This window comes from Acomys minous (genome assembly GCF_964271855.1).
Source record: "Acomys minous genome assembly, chromosome: 4".
NCBI classification, from domain to species: domain Eukaryota; kingdom Metazoa; phylum Chordata; class Mammalia; order Rodentia; family Muridae; genus Acomys; species Acomys minous.
This window is the reverse complement of record NC_140486.1, coordinates 24,161,031-24,180,322: the sequence shown is the minus strand read 5'-3', so window position 1 is coordinate 24,180,322 and position 19,292 is coordinate 24,161,031. Positions and strand designations below refer to the sequence as shown.

General features: G+C 36.1%; 1 protein-coding gene across 2 annotated transcripts in view; it reads left to right on the top strand.

The window, feature by feature from the left end:
• The window catches only part of WDR7 (WD repeat domain 7), a 277,823-nt gene that overhangs the window by 137,309 nt on the left and 121,222 nt on the right, over window positions 1-19,292 (top strand). For both annotated transcript variants that reach the window (XM_084779255.1, XM_084779254.1), the window contains one exon: window positions 18,966-19,187. In XM_084779255.1, coding sequence (XP_084635381.1) covers window positions 18,966-19,187 — 222 coding nt within the window. The remainder of the gene's footprint in view (window positions 1-18,965; window positions 19,188-19,292) is intronic.

The window sequence follows — 19,292 nt, the reverse complement described above, 5'->3', positions numbered from 1 at the left end:
TGTGGTTTCACAACTGCTCCAACATATACTATTTTTAAGTTTTGTCAAGTGAAGTAGACATAGTCTGCATGCACTGTAGTTCCATGTTTAGGAGGTAGAGGCAGGAAATTATTATGAGCCCATGAGCAGCATACCCACACCCTATCTCAAAAGAAAACACTCCCTGAATACAAGAGATTTGGTTGATTCACAGGAAGGGAGTGATGTCAGTTTGCTTTTAGCTGCATCGGAGCTTGAACATGTGTCTTTGCTCTTTTGTGAAAGACATGTTCAAAGCAATTTTTAAGCTCTCTCTCTCTCTCTCTCTCTCTCTCTCTCTCTCTCTCTCTCTCTCTCTCTCTCTCTGTGTCTTTGGAAAGGATGCCTTTTTTGTGTTTTTCCATTGGGGTATTTGTTATTTTTAATAGCAGAAGTTCTTTATATATCTGGAATCTAGTAATTTATCAGTCATTAAATAGCTTTCACTCTGTACCTTGCATTTTAATTTTCTTTAAGGTACTTTTTTATGAAAATAAGTTGTTAAGTTTTATGTTCTGATCTTATCCATGCCTCCTTTTATGGTTAATGCTGTTTTGATCTTAAGAAAGACTTCATATCATCATTTATACTTTCTTTCGCGAGTTAATATTTTACCAGAGTGATAGTAATTAGTAGTTTGCTAATAGTTGATTTTGTGTGCGATGAAGCAGTAGAGTTTAATTTCCTTTTACTCATATAGCAAAAAAAGGAAAGAAAAACCATTGTTTTCACTGTCCATGTGCATGAACTCTTGTTTTCTTGCTGTTGTTTCTTTTTTCCTCATTTTATTGTACATATATATGTATATATATACTCATTGCTTTTTTTTGCTGAACCTTGCTATTTTTATAACTGTAGCTTTATAATCAGCTTTATACTGCACAGAGCATGTTTTCTTTTCTTTGTTGTTGTTTTCCTTTTTGGAGATGTCTTGCTTATTCTTGAAGCTTTGTTCTTCCAATAATACACTGTACAGTCAAATTAATAATTCATCCCAGGCTTTGCTGGAAACCACTGTCTTTCCCTGTGCACCAGCTTCTGGAAACACATGACTTTGGGAGCAGTGCTATTCTTTGCACCTAAGTGCATTCTGAGCAGGGTGTGGAGGTCAGGGAGAAGGGTGAACTGCTTGTGACAAATCTCTTGTCCTATCCTTCCTTCTCCATCAGAAAAGTCACTATAGGAAGGGACACTGGGGAGCAGGGTGATCCAGGAAGTCGGGGACCCTCAGCACAATCTATTCTAAGGAAAGTAGATGTGGGAAAGATCAGGCCGTATTAATCTCGAACAGTTGTTAAAATTTCCAAGACCGACTTTGGGCTGTCAGCGTGTCTAACACTCTGAGTTCTGTGACTCACAGATAGTCGTCTCTTCTTCCATGAGAGAAGTCTGCCTTTATTACTTTAAAAAGCCTGTAACTCCTACCATCATTGTGGACTCAAATAAGAGTGAGATACCTTACAAGTGAAAAGACTTATTATAGTGTACATGTCTTGCTTACTTACCTAGAACTATTTCTTGTCCTGATATGGAAAGTGAACTTTGAGTAGTTTTCAGAACTTCATATAGTTTTTTTTTGTTTGTTTTTTTAAAAAGGGAAACAAGACATTGGTGCAGGAGTCTAATGCTGTTTTCCTCCCCTGTCTCCCTTCTCTATGAGTGTGTTTATAGGAAGTAGGGCCTTTGATCTGAGAGCACAGCTAGGCTAACAAGTGATTCCCTGTATTAGATTGATTTCACAGCAGAGAAGCTAGAAGGTGTGTTGTGCATGTGGGAGACCCCTGGTTTTGTTTTTCTTCATTTATGGCAGCACTGAGGGGCCTGTGAGAATGTACCAAGAGGAATGAGATATAGATTCTATGGGCAGTATAGCCTGTAATGCTAAGTTCTCTATTGGCTCATTACAAACCATTCTGGAGTAATTACTTTTCAGTGAGGGAGGACATAAGGGTCCTTTTTGTTGTTTTTATACTAAATAGTACTTTCTGATTCAGTATTTCTTCCTCAGAGCATGGAACATATGGCAGCATTAAACTACACACACACACACACACACACACACACACACACACACACACACACACGCATGCATTCAGTATATACATTTAGCCAGTGTGAAGTCTTATATACACTCATCCCTATATTTGCACATGTGCATATCCACACTTACCTTGCAGTACTCTGGCTGACGCTCTAAGATTCTGTTACAGGGGAAAGGCATACAGTAGCAAATCACAAAAATGGCTTATGATTCCTTCTGGAGGAGTTTACATTAAACAGTGTTGGACCAAGGTTAGCCAGTGGCTGGACTTGACATTTGTCTTTGTTATGTGTGTACATGCATGTTTATGTTCATGTGGATTGATGTTCATGTATGCAGGCATGACTACAGATCAACCTTGGATGTTATTCCTTGGGCTTGTGTTGGTTTTTGAGACAGGGTTTCTTAGGACATGAACCTGGGTGATTAGGCTGGACTGCTGACATCTTCTCTCCCAGCACTGAAACCACATGCATGCATTCTGGGAAACAAGCTCTGGTCCTCCTACTTGGCCAGCCAGCCCTTTATTAAGAGAATTACCTCCCCAGTTCATGCTGGCATTTGTACTGTGGCCTGTGTCAGGGTTAGCCAGATGAAAGGAGCAGCACAGGGGCCTTCCTCTTCCTCCATTTTGTTTCTTAATGCTTGGTATGCAATTAGGCTTTCCCAGTTTCTTGGCAGTCTCCTCTATTTCTTCCCATTGTATATCCATCCTGTTTTGTGGCGTGACCTTTCACCTGTCCAGGAATGAGTTCCTGCCTCTCATTGTTGCTCCAAAGTTTTACTTTCACCTGCTTACCAGTCAGGCTCTCTGCTTCTGTGTCTCAAGGGTGTTTAAACTTGACTGTATTTAAACTCATCTTTATTTTATCAGTGACTCATTTTCTCAGCTCTGACCCCTTAACAATGTGGATGACTCGTCCTTCTTGGTGTATTTTGCTTTAAACACAGACCTAGAACAGGTAGTGCTGGGAGATGGGCCAGTGAATGGGGTTGCTTATTATAGAAACAAGAAAACCTGAGTTCCATTACTCAGCACCCATAGCAAAAACAAACAAACACTAACCCAAACAAAACAAAAAACAGGACTGGTCACATGCGCCCGTAAGCCCAGCCATGAGTCAGTAGAAACAGGCAGATCGTGAGAGCTGGCTCATCAGCCCGCGTAGCTAAAACATCAAACTTCACGCCCAGTGAGAGACTCTGTTTCAAAAACTAAGTTGGAGAATAACAGAGGCTGATACTTGGTATTCTCCTCTGACCTTCGCTGTGTGCCTGGGTGTGTACACACTCATACACCAATAAAAAATAAACAAACACAAAAGAGAGTTCTGGATTAAATCTCTTGTCTCCACTTTTGCCTCTGTTCCGTTAGCTTCAAGCTATTGAATTTTACATCTCAATTCTCTTCAGTGGGCAGTTGTTGGGCTTATTTTTCTAGTAATCACTGCATGCTTTGAAGTCTTCTTCCATTTTCCATTGCTTTTATAAGTCAGTTTCCTCAGTCTGATCTTCACAAGGCTTCACTTAATGCTTCACGATCTCTGCCTTTGGTCAGTATAAGCTAGAGTTATTTTGCTTCTGTTCTTCATTTATTCATTCTCCAAATAGTCCTTAAGTGTCCACAAGCAGCCAGTGTACTAGGCCCTTGGGCAGCATCTATAAACACGGTGATGGAAATTCCTATCTCTGTCTTCATGGAACTACATTCTACCAGGTAGGAGAGGTGGTTGGGAGAGGGTAATGAGCATAATAAATGAATGTGCTAACATTTTCTTCATTGATGCACTCAGTGAGTGCTTGCACAGGCAGGCCACATAAGAGAAGTCAGAAGACAACTTAGGGCAGTTGGCCTCCTTCTTCCATCATGTAGATTCTGGGGATTGGCCTCCGGTCATGAGGCTTAGTGGCAAGTGTCTTTACATGATGAGCCATCTCACCAGCTGTGAAGGTAGTTTTAATGTGTAGTTGAAGACGAAGAGCAGATAGAACAGGGTAAGGGGGCATGAAAGGAAAGCTATGTGGAGGTACAAGACATAGATTTTGGTTAGCTTGGATTCTACTTCTGCTCTTGTTTTTTATTTTTATGTACACCCCTTTCTTCCTGTCTAATCAAGTGGATTTAAGGACATCCCTTGTATGCCACCTGTTCAAGCCCCTTTTTCCTGTTGAGTCCACATCTCTGAATATCCATGAGTTTCTTATGTTTGTACTTGAGTCCTAACAGGTATTGCTTTCCTCTTTGGATTCAGTTGATTTGTTCATCCATTCTTGTATTTTTCTGATAGTTATGTTTAGCAAATTAGGTTGGCAGATAGGAGATTAGTACAGTACACTAATGGTGTATTTCTGTGAAAATGTTTCCAGAAATATTGCTATGGGAACAATGACTGAAGAAGACCCATTTATATATGGGTAGCACTGTCCAAAAGGCTGAGAGTCTGCACAAAATAAAAGTGGAAGGAGGAGGAGACCCTGCAGGGTGGGCTTGGATTTTTCACTGCTTCCCGACTGTTTTGAGATGAGCAGCTGTCCTCAGGATGCAGACATATTGCCTTGATGGACAATGGGGCCAGATGGCCATGGATGGAAACTGTGATCGCAAATCAGTGCTTTCTTTCTTAAGTTAGTTTCTTAGTTATTTGTCACAGTGATAGAAATGGAAAGACACAATTTACTGTTAAGTTCCAAAAGCTTTGCAGAAACTTTTTATTTCATTGCCATTTTAAGATAGTAGCTGAAAGATCAGTAAATAAGAGCATCAGATTTATATCCTGGCTCTTTCACTGACCATCAGCGAGAGTAAGAAACATTCAAACATTATGCCTCAAGATTTTTATCTTGCCCCTCTTTCTAACATTGTGTTCTCCTATTTTGCTTTCTATCTGTCTTCTATATTTGTGTAATTTTGCATTAGTCGCCATCTGTGCTTTCTTTCCCTGAGCCCATGCAGGAAGGTAGAGGCTGATGTATGCCTCATTTCCTCTTGGCTTAGATGTCTTTATATGAGAAGAGCGTGAATGTGGGCAATACTTTGTTTCTTCCATGCATATATAAATGAACAAATACAGGAGGAGATGCACAGTGAATGTTTATGACCATTGGATACAAAGAGGTCTTCATTAGTATTTCTTAGTGATGAAAAGAATATCTCTTCACTATGTAGTTTCTACCTGACCCTGACCACGCTGACTCTTACTTTTAATTTGTGTCCCTCTGTATTTCCTTTGGAAATCAGATAAGCAGTCTACTTTAAAGTCTTTATATTTACGGTTTTAGTAGCTTGGCTTTTTGTATGAAGCAACTGGTAAATGATTATATTTTGTGAACATAAATGCAAGCGAAATGTTTCATAATGGCTGGAAGAAGAGAGGGTGGGAAAGGGTTTCCATCACTGTGAGCTGCAGCCCCTAAGTGTGTGGTAGTTCCTGGAAGGAGGAGAGTGCTCCTTCCCAGGCCTGTCAGTCACTCTCCTGACTAGAAACACGCGGTGGCTTCCCGCTGCCAAGAATATACAGCTGTTTTTGAGAAAAACCATAAAACAAACCTACTGTCTGTTCAAATTCTTAAAATCATTAGGACTTTCTAGATATTAATCTCCATACGATTTCCATATGTAACCATGGGTGCACAGCGTAAAGACTTCAGCTGTTCAGATTTTAACATGTAGAAATCATCCGGAATCCACGAAAGCCATAGTTCATCCCCACTAACACAAAATTGCTCAGGTTTATCATTCCTAAATTCGATCTTTGTTTACATCAGTTTAAAAAAGCTGACCATCCTCCCCTCCCCCACTGACCTAATGCTTCACTGCTCTCCTCAAATAAAAAAAATCAATATATGCACCAAATGCTCACAAGCAACCCTGTAATAATAAACCAGAGTACATGAAATTGAAATAACTAATTCAGGGAAAAAGCAGATTACCTTTGTCACCAACCACAGTTGTAAAACAGACATGGAGCATTGTAGATATAAAAATTCCTATAATTTAATTTTCCTAAGAAATCCTTAATCTTCGCTGAAAGGTATTAAAAGAATACATTTGCTGTTCTCTGCTTCCTCACAATCATGGATTTAATGTAAGAAATTCCAAACCATATTTTTAAAATATTCAAGCTAATTCAAATTTATAGCTTCTTTTTTTACCCTTTTAATTCCACACACATTTGTAACTTGAAGATTTATAAAGGAGTATATGCATTGTAAATAATTACATTATGTATCAAATATTAAAGTATTGTATGATGCAAAATATCTTTAAAAAGTGTGTATTGATTTTCTAGAAGCATATTTTCTTCATTTGTCTTAACAGCTTTTGATTTGCTGATTTCACACGTCTCAAAATTTTACACTAAAAATTAAATGTACTTTAAAATATTCGTTCTTTATACTATTGCAAATATATCAAATTCTTATGCAAAATAGTAAAAGATCAAAGTATATTATTCACCCTTTTACTAATCTTTTATAGTTGTACTTTGATAAATAAATAGATCATCTAAGATTCAATAGGCCAATTGCAGCATGTAATAGCTATTCAGAGGCAATTAAACTGCCTTTTTTCATGCCAGCATGCGAGCCGCCCTTTTACAACCTTCAACTTGATTCGTGGTGATTCAAAATTAACTTAAAAGTCTTGTTTGCTGACAGCTTAAAGCTTAATTGACTGAAAGCCAAATAGAGTGTGTTCTGCATTCAGCACTACGGCTATTGATAAAGCCATGTGTAAATTGTGCGTGGTGAAAGACAGTGATTGGGCTCCTGTTCATGTATTAGGGCACAACTTAGCATTGCTGCACAGTCAGAATTGCTTTGTCGAGTCTTTTATCACACCAGGTTAACTCTCTCTGGAGCTGCCCCAGCAGCAGAGCAGTCAAGTATTGAGCTTCCACGGTACTGTGGGCCTGCCGTAATTCTCTTTATTCATGGTTTCATGTAAAAAATATATACTATTGACCTCTCATCTCTGAATAAGACCTCTGGTGGCATTTTTCAGGAACCTTGTGGGTTTGGGTTTTGTTTGTTTTGTTTGTTTGTTTTGTTTTGTTTTTGTATTGGTCACTTTAGGAAATAGCCAAGTCTTTGGCTTGAGGAGTTTTGAAAATATTTTAAGAAAAATGAGTGTCATAATACTGAGATCTCTTACAAAAATTAAATTTAGCCATTTTGAACATTTGACTGGGATAATAATGGATACTTACTTAGTAACCTCAAATGTAACTATTTCAATCTAATAATAATTAGACTGTAGTATACTTCAAGTACTTTTTACACAAAACATATTTCACTAATTATCGAATCTTACGTGTGTATTTTTTAACTGATCGGATACTGATTTAATAGTTTAAAATTTAAATTTTTTTCTCATAACACATACTAAAGATGTTTTATAAGTAACATAGTGCAAATTTTTGAGAGGTTTTTTTTTGGCACACTATGCATGTTGATATTTAAATATGCTTGTGGTAAATTCTTCTATTTTTTAGGTTAGCTTAATTTTGTAGAATCATCTTTTAAAATCAATGAAGATTCATTATGTATTTTTGAATTCTCACTTATATACATTGCCTATACTAAATAAATATTTGGATTGAAGTTAATCTAACATATCTTTTAAGGCATGACTTCTTTCAGAAACAACATTCTTGTTTATTTTTTATAATGTAGTTAGCATATTTTTAAAAACTCAGTTTCATTGTTAAAGAGAGCAAATGAAATCCCTCCTTTGTTTTTAGTGTTATTTAAGGAAGAGCTTAAAATTTAAATGTAGGAGTAAAAGTCATTATTACTTAACATAATTTTCCTGATAAAACATTTCTTAAAATGTAGGACAGGTGTCATAACTTTTAAGTCCATGGTAAATGAGAAATTTTTCTGTTCAGAATTTGAGAGGGATACAAATTATATGGCTAGGCCTCCCAGACATTGCCAGCACTCCTGGCAATACTAAAAATTCAAACTTATATTGTCAGCCTACCTGATTTAGAACTCAGTATGTAGCAATGTTGCTGTTAAACTGTTAAGCTCATCCGTAGCACTGATTTTTATAAATTATGGTTTTAGAAGTTTATTTTTGATAAGTCATTATAATAGTAAACTTTCATATATTGCATTTGCTACAAAGGAATATTTTTGAAACTTTTGATATTTCTGAGCTGGGAAGGTAGAGTTCAGGTCCGCAGCACCCCACTAACTCTGGACAGACTGTTGCTCACTTGTTCTCTCTTATAGTGTTACAGTCAGTTTTAGTTTTACTATGTTTCTTAAATATCCCAAAGAACTTTATCCTTTTCATTAAAACTAGGCCAGTACCCATTTCAGTTACCCAATTGTTAGTTCACTCCTAAGGAAAAATATGGTCATTTTATATTCCAGAGTGTGCTGATGGAATTCTGAACATTTCAGAGCTGTCACAATGCTGCTCTGGGGCAAAAGACCTTTAAAGATTATCTTTGTTGACAATGGATTTCTTCTTTAATTTTTTGAATCATGAAGTTTTACTAATTACAATGTGGTATAATTGCCAAACTATTCAAGTAACTCTGCACTTATTTTTTTAGCAACTGAAGCTTTATTTTGCATTTGTATATATGTATGTATGTATGTATGTATTATTATTATTCAGAGAAAATGAAAATAATGGATCAAAAACTAATAATCAGAATACTAGAAAATTTTCAAATACTAGTATTTTACATATCTATACTATGTACTTAAAGTTTTAAGCCATCTGACAAGTAACTGTATTTAATTCCTAGCATATACCTGGGAAAAGATTAAATCATACTCACTTAAATATTTAAATAATGTCATGATTCTCATTTACATTAAAATTTTTATTAAATAAATTGAAAATGATAAGTAGTGAAACTGTAGATGGGAGCATAAGTATCTAGTCATATATTTTTATATCAGCTTTATAAATGAAGGACAAATTAATGTCCCAGTGAAATAATATTTTCATGAATATCAACTTTAAATTGAGTTTAGTGTTATACCATGAGAATATTACTTTGGCCATAAAATGATCTAATAACATTACTAACTTAAGACCATTCTGTGTTATATATTTAACCTTCTAGGTAATAGAAGATAAATATGCCTTGATTTTTCTTCCTCAATTTCATAATGCTTAAAATAATAATGGGCCTGGTAAAATAGTTATTTGGGAACTGAGGTGCATATCTACTGAAATTGAGATAATAATTATATTGATAAAGGAAGCAGTGTTTAAAAATGTACTCGAGATCAAAGCAAAGATCACCCACCAATGGATTCCCGACTGAGATGAGTCTAATCCTGCTTGATTTCTCTGTGGGGCTAAATAACATTTGGTGCTGAAAGGTTTTATATGTATGGAACTGTCTTGAACGACTTGATTATAGCTCTGTGAGGTTTTGCCAGTTTCTAACCCAGAGAGATCATTACATTGAAGTCCTCTTTACTAATCGCTTACCGCCTTTGCATGCTAATCCATAGCAAGTGTGTGTTAATATTTGGGAGTATTTTGATGAGAGGATACATTGTGAGACAGTGACTGAAACATCTACATACTGATGAGCACTTATTTGCTCATCTATACTAATGCTTTAGAGGGTGCAGAACAAGTTTAGATGTTAAGCTTTTTAGGAAGAGTGAATGATGGCTAATGATTATTTAATGACAGATCTCTGGACTGAGAGGCATTTAGCACTCAAAGTATACTGCAAAGCCTATTTCTCAAAGCTTCAGACAGGTTTATTTGGTCTCACCTTGAATAGAACAGTGCCATATTGATTTCATTGGTGTGGATTTAAACACACTATCGGCTTAGAATAGCACTGCTATGCAGTAGAAAATGATTGTCCTAACGCTATGGTGACTTGCAGCAATTCTTTCACATTACCATGTGGGCTCCAGAAGGGATTATGAATTATTTCCAATATCCTGAGTTTAGTGCACAACTCTGGAAAACATTTGTACATGTATTGTAACAACAAGCAGACATTATTGACAGGAAGGTTTATGTAGAAGTGCCTAAGACTTTCATTTATACTTTAAGTTAGTGACGTTTACTGTCTATTGTATTTGAAGACATTTGCTCTGTGGCATTTGATGATTCCATAGATGGCACATTGAGTTTCTCTTTCAGGGAAAGCACTTAAGTGCCCAGTTTGTAGATGGGCATGATGCTTATGCCACATACTTGATTTTTAGTGTTTAATATTCCCTGTGAATTTCCATGTAAGACTTACTATCGTTACTTCAGATGTCTAATAGAGAATCCTTCCCAAAGTTTTATATTAACCTTATTATGTACAATAGACGAAAAACTTATCTGAAGTTTTTTCTAATTATTTTTGTTTACTTATTGCTTAAGGAAAGTACCCAGTAGCAACAGGGTCACATTGGATCAGGTATTAAATATTAACAAGCTCTGTGCACAAACACTGACATCTAGGCCAACGGAGATTCTGACATCCGTCTGAATTATGCCCACTCTTTGTCAACTTCACCCTGTCACTCAAACACGGACCCATCTAATGTTCCCTGTCTTTAAAAAATACATATGCTCACTTGATTACAGCAGCTGAACCTCTGTTTTCTGTATACCCCACCCTTAGCTGTGTCCTGAACCATGAGATGTTTTTCATCCTGGTCTGGACTTGCTTTCTTTTCCTTTACAAATTTTAATATTATTTTGCTTTTTATTAAAAACTTAGGAACGTAATTGTGATGTGCTCATGATTATATCATCACTGCAAATACAAAGCTACTGGATGGTTGATGCCCCTCACACAGGTGGAATTTGTCCAGCTCCATTATAAAAAAAATAGACTTCAAAAAATGTTATGGTAGTTTTTAAATGGGGAATTTATTTCTTCAACATATTTTGATGGAATTTTCTTTCTAAGAAAATGTTCTTTAGTATTTATTTTACAGAAATAAAAAACATTGGGTAACGTATTAGAGAAATGACCTTTCCTCTTGCTGATGAAAAAAAACAAGTTACATCTAAGAGGAGTTAACATATTTCTGTTGTGGGTTGTATGGGAACTTAAGATACTAAAACTAATGGTCTTGTGGGTTAGTGGAAAGAGTTCTCAGGATGACTTAATATTCATTTTTTTCTTTTCAAACAAATTCCTACATCAGTAAAATGATAGTTCAGCCATCTTTGTTATGTGTGTTTACCAACATTAATACATATGTGGTTTGTGATTTTTTGTGTGTATGGGAATATGTTTTACAATGTAAATAAAATCTAGATAAGAGTATTTTAGGGTGCTCTCTCTTTTTAACTCCTAAATAGCCTAATAACTTGAATTAGTCGAGAAAATTTTTGAATAAATTGTCATTTTATTAGCCTATAACATAAATAGATGGCTTTTAATAGCATTGAGTCTGTCAACATGAATATTTTACTATACACACATATAGGTTGAGACATTAAACTTTTGTGTTAGTATTCATGTTATAAATGACAGACTCCCCAGCCTATAGTCATGTTGTTTCAAGAAATAAGGCATTCCAGTGTCCTTCAGCATTATGTTAAGATGAGCGCATATCAGCTGGGAAAGTTCCGAGACCCAGAGGCTGCTTGTCTTCTGCCATGTGCAAGATTGGTAATGTCCACATTGTAAATAGAGTTAACAATTAACAGGAAATCGTGTCCAACAGCTGCATGGAAGAGAATCAGTTTTAACATCTGCACATGCTTCCAGTTAATAACATAGGTTTGTAGTCAAGGAAACATTTGTGGACAGAAAATAATGTGAAGAAAAAGTGCCAAATAACAACCGAAATTAATTTGGTAATCTAATTAGCAATGCATTAAAATGAGGGTGTGTAGAACAATATAATAAATTAATTTAAATTAAAGCCATATGTAATAATCTTAAAAGCACACAGTTCTCCTACATGCAGCTAACACATATGAAAAGATAAGAAATGAAAATTTTGTGTAACTGTCTATTAGATTCAAGCTTTCCAGTTCTTCTCACTGTCTGAAGCTCCTTAGAAATCTCTGGTAATAATGAAAATTGGCCACTTACCAACATGCATATTATTTTGGCTTGAGATAGAATAATACTTCTGTGTAAATGATGAGCAGACAGTTAATACTTTGTCAATAGCTCTTTAGACTTTGAACATGGACACTGTTTACTTTGGCTTGCCTTTTTCTGTAAAGCCAAGTTTTATATTCCTGTTTATTTATTAGTGTGGCTCTTTTAAAAATTCCCAAGTTGCGTTTGAGCCTTGTAGTTTTTTTTTTTTTTTTTTTTACAGTTTTTCTATATTTAAGCTGACCTAACTTTTTTAAAATTTACATTTCTTACCAGTCCTCAGGAATTATACTGTATGCTAAGGTTCATCACATTTTTTTTTTACATCTCCCAGAATGCTTAGCATCCTAGGAGAACCTCTCTGCTCTGCTGTTGGAGTCTTCACTAGACAAGTTGGCTCTAGGGTGAACCATCACACGTTTTTGTAGATCTGTGCCCATTAACACTGGGCATTGTGTTCTCTTCACTTGTATCCATTCCTCTTACTTACCAAGGCAGCAAAAGGGAAAGTGCAGTGTGTGATGATTTTTCAAAAGCAGAGGCAGCAAGGGCGTTCCCCTCTGTCCCCTGCCAAGTTTCCTCCATGAGAGCCTTTAACAAGCAGGAACTTTTAATCAAATATCATTGTTTCATTATTGGGAATAAAAGTGTAGTAATTTTTAAAAAAGAGATACTACAAATGTTCCATATATAAACAGATGTCCTTGTTAACACTTCATGTGGTTTAAAGCAGTTGTTCCTTTTGGTCTCAATTTTATGCCACTGATGTAATTTTTATGTGAATCCAATAAGTGCTTTGTCATTTTATGAATAAAAATGACCCAGGTGTAACCGTTTATTTTACTGAGCTGTAATGAACAGGTATAAAATCTCTGTATATGTCCTCTGCCATCCAGGGAATTTGTGTTTTAAAGTCTACTCAGTCTGTTACAGAAACATAACTTTCTATGCCAATACGTTTTAAGTAAGTCTCATCCTAGAAGTTGGTTTTTTGGAGCAACAAATATGAGAAAAGGTGATGTATGCAAACTATTTTTGTTTTCAAGTCTGTACAACTTATATAAACATGTTTCTGAACGGTGTCTGTTTTCAAGAAAAATTATTCCAATGTGTACAGCTTTCAAAAAACTTGGTTATATATTTAAATGTAACATTAGAAAGTAAGTGGAATAGAAAATTGAACATGCTCTGGGATAATAGCCTATAAGTTTTTAATTAACTAGACACCATAGTTATTTAAGATGTTTTTAAGTCCCTGTGGTTTTTTTCAAAGCGAGACTGCTTGCAATAAAAGTAAAGACAAGAAAACAAATTTGCTTTTTGATATTTTTTGATAAAGGGAAAGAAGAATAACACAAATTATAGAAACCACTTTAATAGTACTATGTAAAGAAAAAGAATATTTTTCCATGAAATTACTGGAAGAGCCTGCAAGTTGCTATCAGCAGCTAATCTTTCTTTCTTTGGTATAGCCTACTGGCATGCAGCAGGCAGCAGTGGTTTAAGGTTTCTAATTATCAAAGTAATTAGCACAGACACCAATAACACTATTGTTTTACAAAGTATTTTTAACACGGTCCCATATTTTTCTTTGACCTGATTTGGTAGGAAATGCCTTCATGCATTTTTAAATGCACACACATGCGTAATACACATTTTTGCAGAGACATTACTTCAAAATAGCGTTAATCAGTGAGTGGCCTGAGACACAGGCGTTTGCAGGACCCAGTGTGTTCCAGCAGGGGGCCTTCGTGCTTGCGCAGCTCACATTAATAGCATGTTTGTTTACTCTGGTGTTTTGAGTGGGAGTGTACAGCACCTGCAACAAAAGCAGAAACCACATTAGGTGTGGGGGGCTCATTCCCTCCCCCCCACCGGCATGTGAGGAACATGCTGGCAGTGAAACCACAAAACAAAGCAACTGTACTATGTTTTTAGCACAGTGGCAGGGAGGACTAGCCTGCTCACACTGCCGTGTTCCTCCTTAAAGTACTGTAAAAGTTTGAAAGTAGATGCAGGTGCTCTGTGGCAGTCCTTTTAAATTACCTAGTCTTGTCTTCTTCTTCTTCTTCTTTTTTTTTCTTAAGAGGTTGAGAAGATGTAGAAAACTTCTAAAGTCTGCAGGTTCATTCATCCATATATTTCCTACTATAATTTATTTGTGAGGTTTGGTATAAACTGAGTTATTTCAGCAAATGACGATAACATGTAATACTCTCAGGGGATCATGTGGTTCTGACAAGGCACCAGATTACAGCATTTACAATGCAAGGCTCCCCAGACCCCCAACAAGGCTCGTGCAGCCAGATTCAGCACTAGCCACACGGAGGCTCTACGTCGTTCTCACCTCAGATCTATGCTTTTTTCATTTAATACATTTAACTTTGAAATTCAAGAAGGAAGTGGTAAACTAGATAGCTGAAATTTAATCAGCAGAATGTGATAGTAAATTCCTATTAAAAGATTTTTTGCTTCTTTTAAGAATTTTAAAACCTTTTTAAAGACCTATATGGAAGATTTCTATTTTATATCTGGTGAAGCTTGACTTTTTTTTTTTTTTTTATGACACTGTATTTTGTCCCTCTTAAGGAATCCTAAGAATAGCAAATGCATGCAGAAATATTTAGTTAATCTTAGGTAGAAATATTTAGATGGTGAAGACTCCTTAGTTTCATTGTTTTGATATGTAATTCTAAAATGTGGTCAACTTACTTTAAAAACCTCAAAAGTATACCTGTAACTCATTCAAGTATAATGTCTTGAAAATCTCACTAAGAAAGTGATATGCTTATGTCTGGAGATATAATCACAGGTATTGAGTTATCTACCTATAGAGAGGTAACTTAATTAGCAACATATGATAATGAAACGGTGCACCTGAAAAATGGAGCGTTAATATTCCATTAGGCACCAGGTCCGTCGGTTAGGATGTGAGTCAGTCAGGAGGAAGGTGGTTTTGATTAAAGGACATCTAAGAGACTGATTGACCAACACTTTGAAATCTGATTTGGAGGCTGCTTGACAGCTGACTTCACTGACATGTGTCATTTTCAGTTCACCTTCACCTGATGTACCGTTTTATATCCTTTTTATGGCCAATATTTGCTAATATTGTCACATGACGTTATAAATGTCTTCATGCTTGAGAAGCCAGAAGTAGATAAATTGAAAAATTTAGAAGAATATTTTACTAGTCAGAAAATAAAAATCTGTTATAGCTCTGGGGATTCATAGTCTTAGCGCCTTGAGTAGTGTGCCAGGACAGACTATTCTAATGCCACATAGACATTGTAAAAATTTATTATTTTTCTTTAACTATTAAAGCTGAGTATTAGCAAAAACAGAACAAAAACAAACCCAAAGCCTTATTGCAAATAAAACAAGCTTGTAGGAACCAGAATCCAAAGTATTTCCTAGCTTAATCCAAATTAATTAAAATAATTTCACCAGCTGCCATAAGTAGATCATAAAACTTATGGTTTTCCTTTCATTTTATAAAACATATTTTGGATAAACTATATAATAATATGTCATTGTTTTTACTTTGTTAGATACCACATTTTCTCCTATACACACAATTCCAAGATATTATTAAGACTGAAGAAAAACATTTAATATCTATCTCTATCTATCAAAAAACAAAAAGATACTTCTGAATTTCCAAAATGAATTTTTGAATACACTTTAATTCATATCAGGTTTATAAAGTGTTCATATTATTATGCGTGTCACTTGGACTCTTTTGAGTACCAGAAGTGCCAGACAAAAGAATTGCTATTCTGTGAGCAGTATTAAAATAACATATTGGCTTTAAAAATCCGAGTGGTATGTTTGTGAAGTGTGTCATGTTTTATGTATTGTTACAATTGAAGGGAACCCCAACTGAATTCAACTACATTGTTCGTTAATTTTTAACTAGAACTTTCTAAGATAAAAGTCAACTAAGAAAGCATTATGATATTCAGTCCTAAACAAAGAATCAATTTTTAAGAAACAGTTTCCCCCTATCAAACCACAGAGTTCTTAAAGTATTTTATCAGGGTAGTAAATTGGTGGTATCTACTTATCTATGGTTTTAATACCTAATACAATAACAACCTTCTATCAATATATGGCTAATTGCAGATATAAAGTATCCACTGGATGTCCATCTCTCATAAAAAGCGCCTTTAGCTTTAATTCAAATCCATTGATTCCTATTCCAGTTAAAGCTGAAGAAGTTAATATGTCTTTTAATCCTTTTATTGTAAGCTAGGATAAAATTAATTTTACCCCAGAACTGCACAAAGCCAATTAACATGATCTTTAGAGTTATTTAGTAAAGTGCTTCAAATTGTTAAATTTATCTTGACCTCTCAGTTGCACTCTCTGACTGCTTTTTAAATGAAGTAATCAATATCTCGCAGCCCTTTTAATAGCTTAAACTTCTCAAATATTTTACCTGTGCTCCAGTTAAGCTGTAAGCAAGTGTTTATTCCTGTTCCTGTAAATCTGGAGTCAATTATGCTGAATCTAAAGACAGCTATGTCCTTTCGAGAAGCCCTAAGAATTAAATGGTTGTTTTAATAAAATCAGATCCTCGTGTTGTATTAAAAGCATCTCAGTCATCAGGAAGCATCATGTTCACACAGAATTTGTTTTCTGTTTGCAACTTCAATATAAGATGTCTGTGTCCCTTGCCATCCACTTCCTTCTATTTTCTGCACAGGCTAGTTGAAGGTATTAATTTTCTTACTGTGATAGGGTGATCAACCGTCCTGTCAAGAAAATGGATCTCTGTGTCACCCTTTAGCATGATTAAATGGAGCCATGTCTCTGTGGGAAAAAAAAATACAGATCTTCATGAAACTGTAGAAAGGCTTACTTTTAAAGAATTATTTTATTTTTAACATCAAATCTCCCTTTGGATTGGCAGTTTCATTTATAGGAAAGCATTGGAGCTAATTCACACATTATTTCTTTTTAACAAAAAATGCAGGCCAGACCAATAAAGGAAAGACATTTGCCAATCTGAGAAACTGAGCAAGGGTTTGCTGTTACTTTTAGGGCAGTGCCAGGGATGCACTTGGCACCTTATGCCATCACTCATCAGTTAGTGTCTCTTTTAGTGGCTCTTCTTTCTCTATTTCCTTGTTCACAAAGAGCTATCGTTTTACATTTCAATGATTATAAAAATTAAATACTGAATTTCAGTACAAGTAGTGTCAATGGCTGTTTTGACAGTGTTACTATGAGCCCAGGCACATGCCAAACTTTATATTTCACCAAATAATGTAATTAGGATTTCATATTCTGGGACTTAGCAGAGGGCACCTGTTACAATACTTACTGTTAGTTTAGGGATAAAATGTATAAATGGCGGATAGAAAGTACCAAATTGAACTAGTGTAAAGTCTTAATTCCTTCCCTAAGAGTGGGTGTTAAGACAAGATTGAGGTAATTAAACAGAAGGAGCATAGAGAAGGTCGGGGGGGGGGGGCAGGGCGAGAGTGGGACTCTCCAACTGCCCCTTGTTTAATTTCCTCCTGGAAGCTGACCATGTGGACTGCTGCGCCCCTCCCCCTCCAGCCTGGCGCTGCCGGGGCTGAGCGGCTGGGGTCAATGCCTTGCCTATTGATCAGTATCCCTGCAGTCCCTTGCTCTAGCAGCTGCTTCATCGGCTTCTTTCAGGGCCTGCTTCAGTACATTAGAATAGAAATCCATAACCAGAGCTGTGCTCATCCAAGCAGGGGAAGAAACTAAATTAAATGGTATAAAACAATCTTGGATCAGGAGTTTGTGCCAATTCATCTTGATCTAAGATGTCACACCGGGCTCTCTGTCTGAGCACCTGGGCTAGAGGCAGCCATAGTGAAAATAGATGGAGCTGCGATCATTCATTTGTCAGCTAAGGAGCAAGGCAGCAGTTAGTAATTCCCTTCTGCAGAGGTCAGCTGACAGAACAATCAGTGCAACTGCAGAATAGAGCTTTCCTTTGAACTATTGTTGGGGAGCATGCTCCTGCTGAGATGGGGGAGGGGAGCGGTTGCTTCCTATTTCCAGAACACTGGGTAAAGAGGAAAGCACACAGTGCTATAGAGGACAATTCTAGATGTTGTTGCCTGGTGCTCTTACTCCTCGTGTCTGTTAAGTTTGTAAATAAGGTTGGTTTTCAATGAAGGCACAGAAGTCTACGTTATCAACCTGTTAAATATGACTTTGTCTAAAATGAAGGATCCGTTGAACACAGAGGAAGTGACTACTGGTGTTTCTTCTCCTAGTGCCCAGGAGCTTTTTACGTTCTTTCTAACTACTTTAATACTTGTTAATGTTTTTAACAAATATTTCTTTTGTCTTTAAAAACAGAAAATTTCTGTGAAGTGGGGAAATGTATGCTATAGTACAGATTGGATATATTTCTTAGTAGAAAATACTTTTAAGCATCCAAGACGACAGTTTTATATGCTATGTAAGAAATGAGATGTGGTTTTTCATGGCCTTAGAAGTTACAAAGTCACTTTGTCACATTGTGGGAGCCTCATGATAGAAACAGCCTAAATGTGATCTGAAATGAACACATAAAATTACACATGGTGTTACAAGGGGGAAATAACTAAAATTTTATAAGGAATTAGTATGGCTAAGAAATAAACCTATAAAGATTTGGAGCTTTCTGTGCTCAGCTTGAGAGCTACTAACAGGATGTTTCCGTCTCTTTGATTCAGTGATGTACTCTTGACCCATCCTGGTGTCCCAGCAACATTTTCTGAAAATAACTATTCTTTCTGAAGTGCATAGTCTAGAATGTTCTTCTAAACAAATATTATTTTTGTATTATGTTCTTTTAATTTGAATTCCTATATTTTGGTTTTCAGGTTGCTTATCAAGTGTTCCACAAATGAAAAAAATTTCTACATCTTATGAAGAAAGAAGGAAGCAGGCCACTGCTATTGTTCTCCTGGGAGTGATAGGAGCAGAGTTTGGAGCTGAAATTGAACCACCAAAACTGCTGACTAGACCTCGAAGTTCTAGTCAAATTCCTGAAGGATTTGGTTTGACAAGTGGAGGCTCCAACTATTCCCTGGCCAGACACACTTGTAAGTTCTCACATTTCTGATGCTGCGCAACTTGGTTTTTAAGACATATTCTTTGTCAACAGAATGCCAGAACATTGACTATATCTCGAGCGTTTAGCATACCTG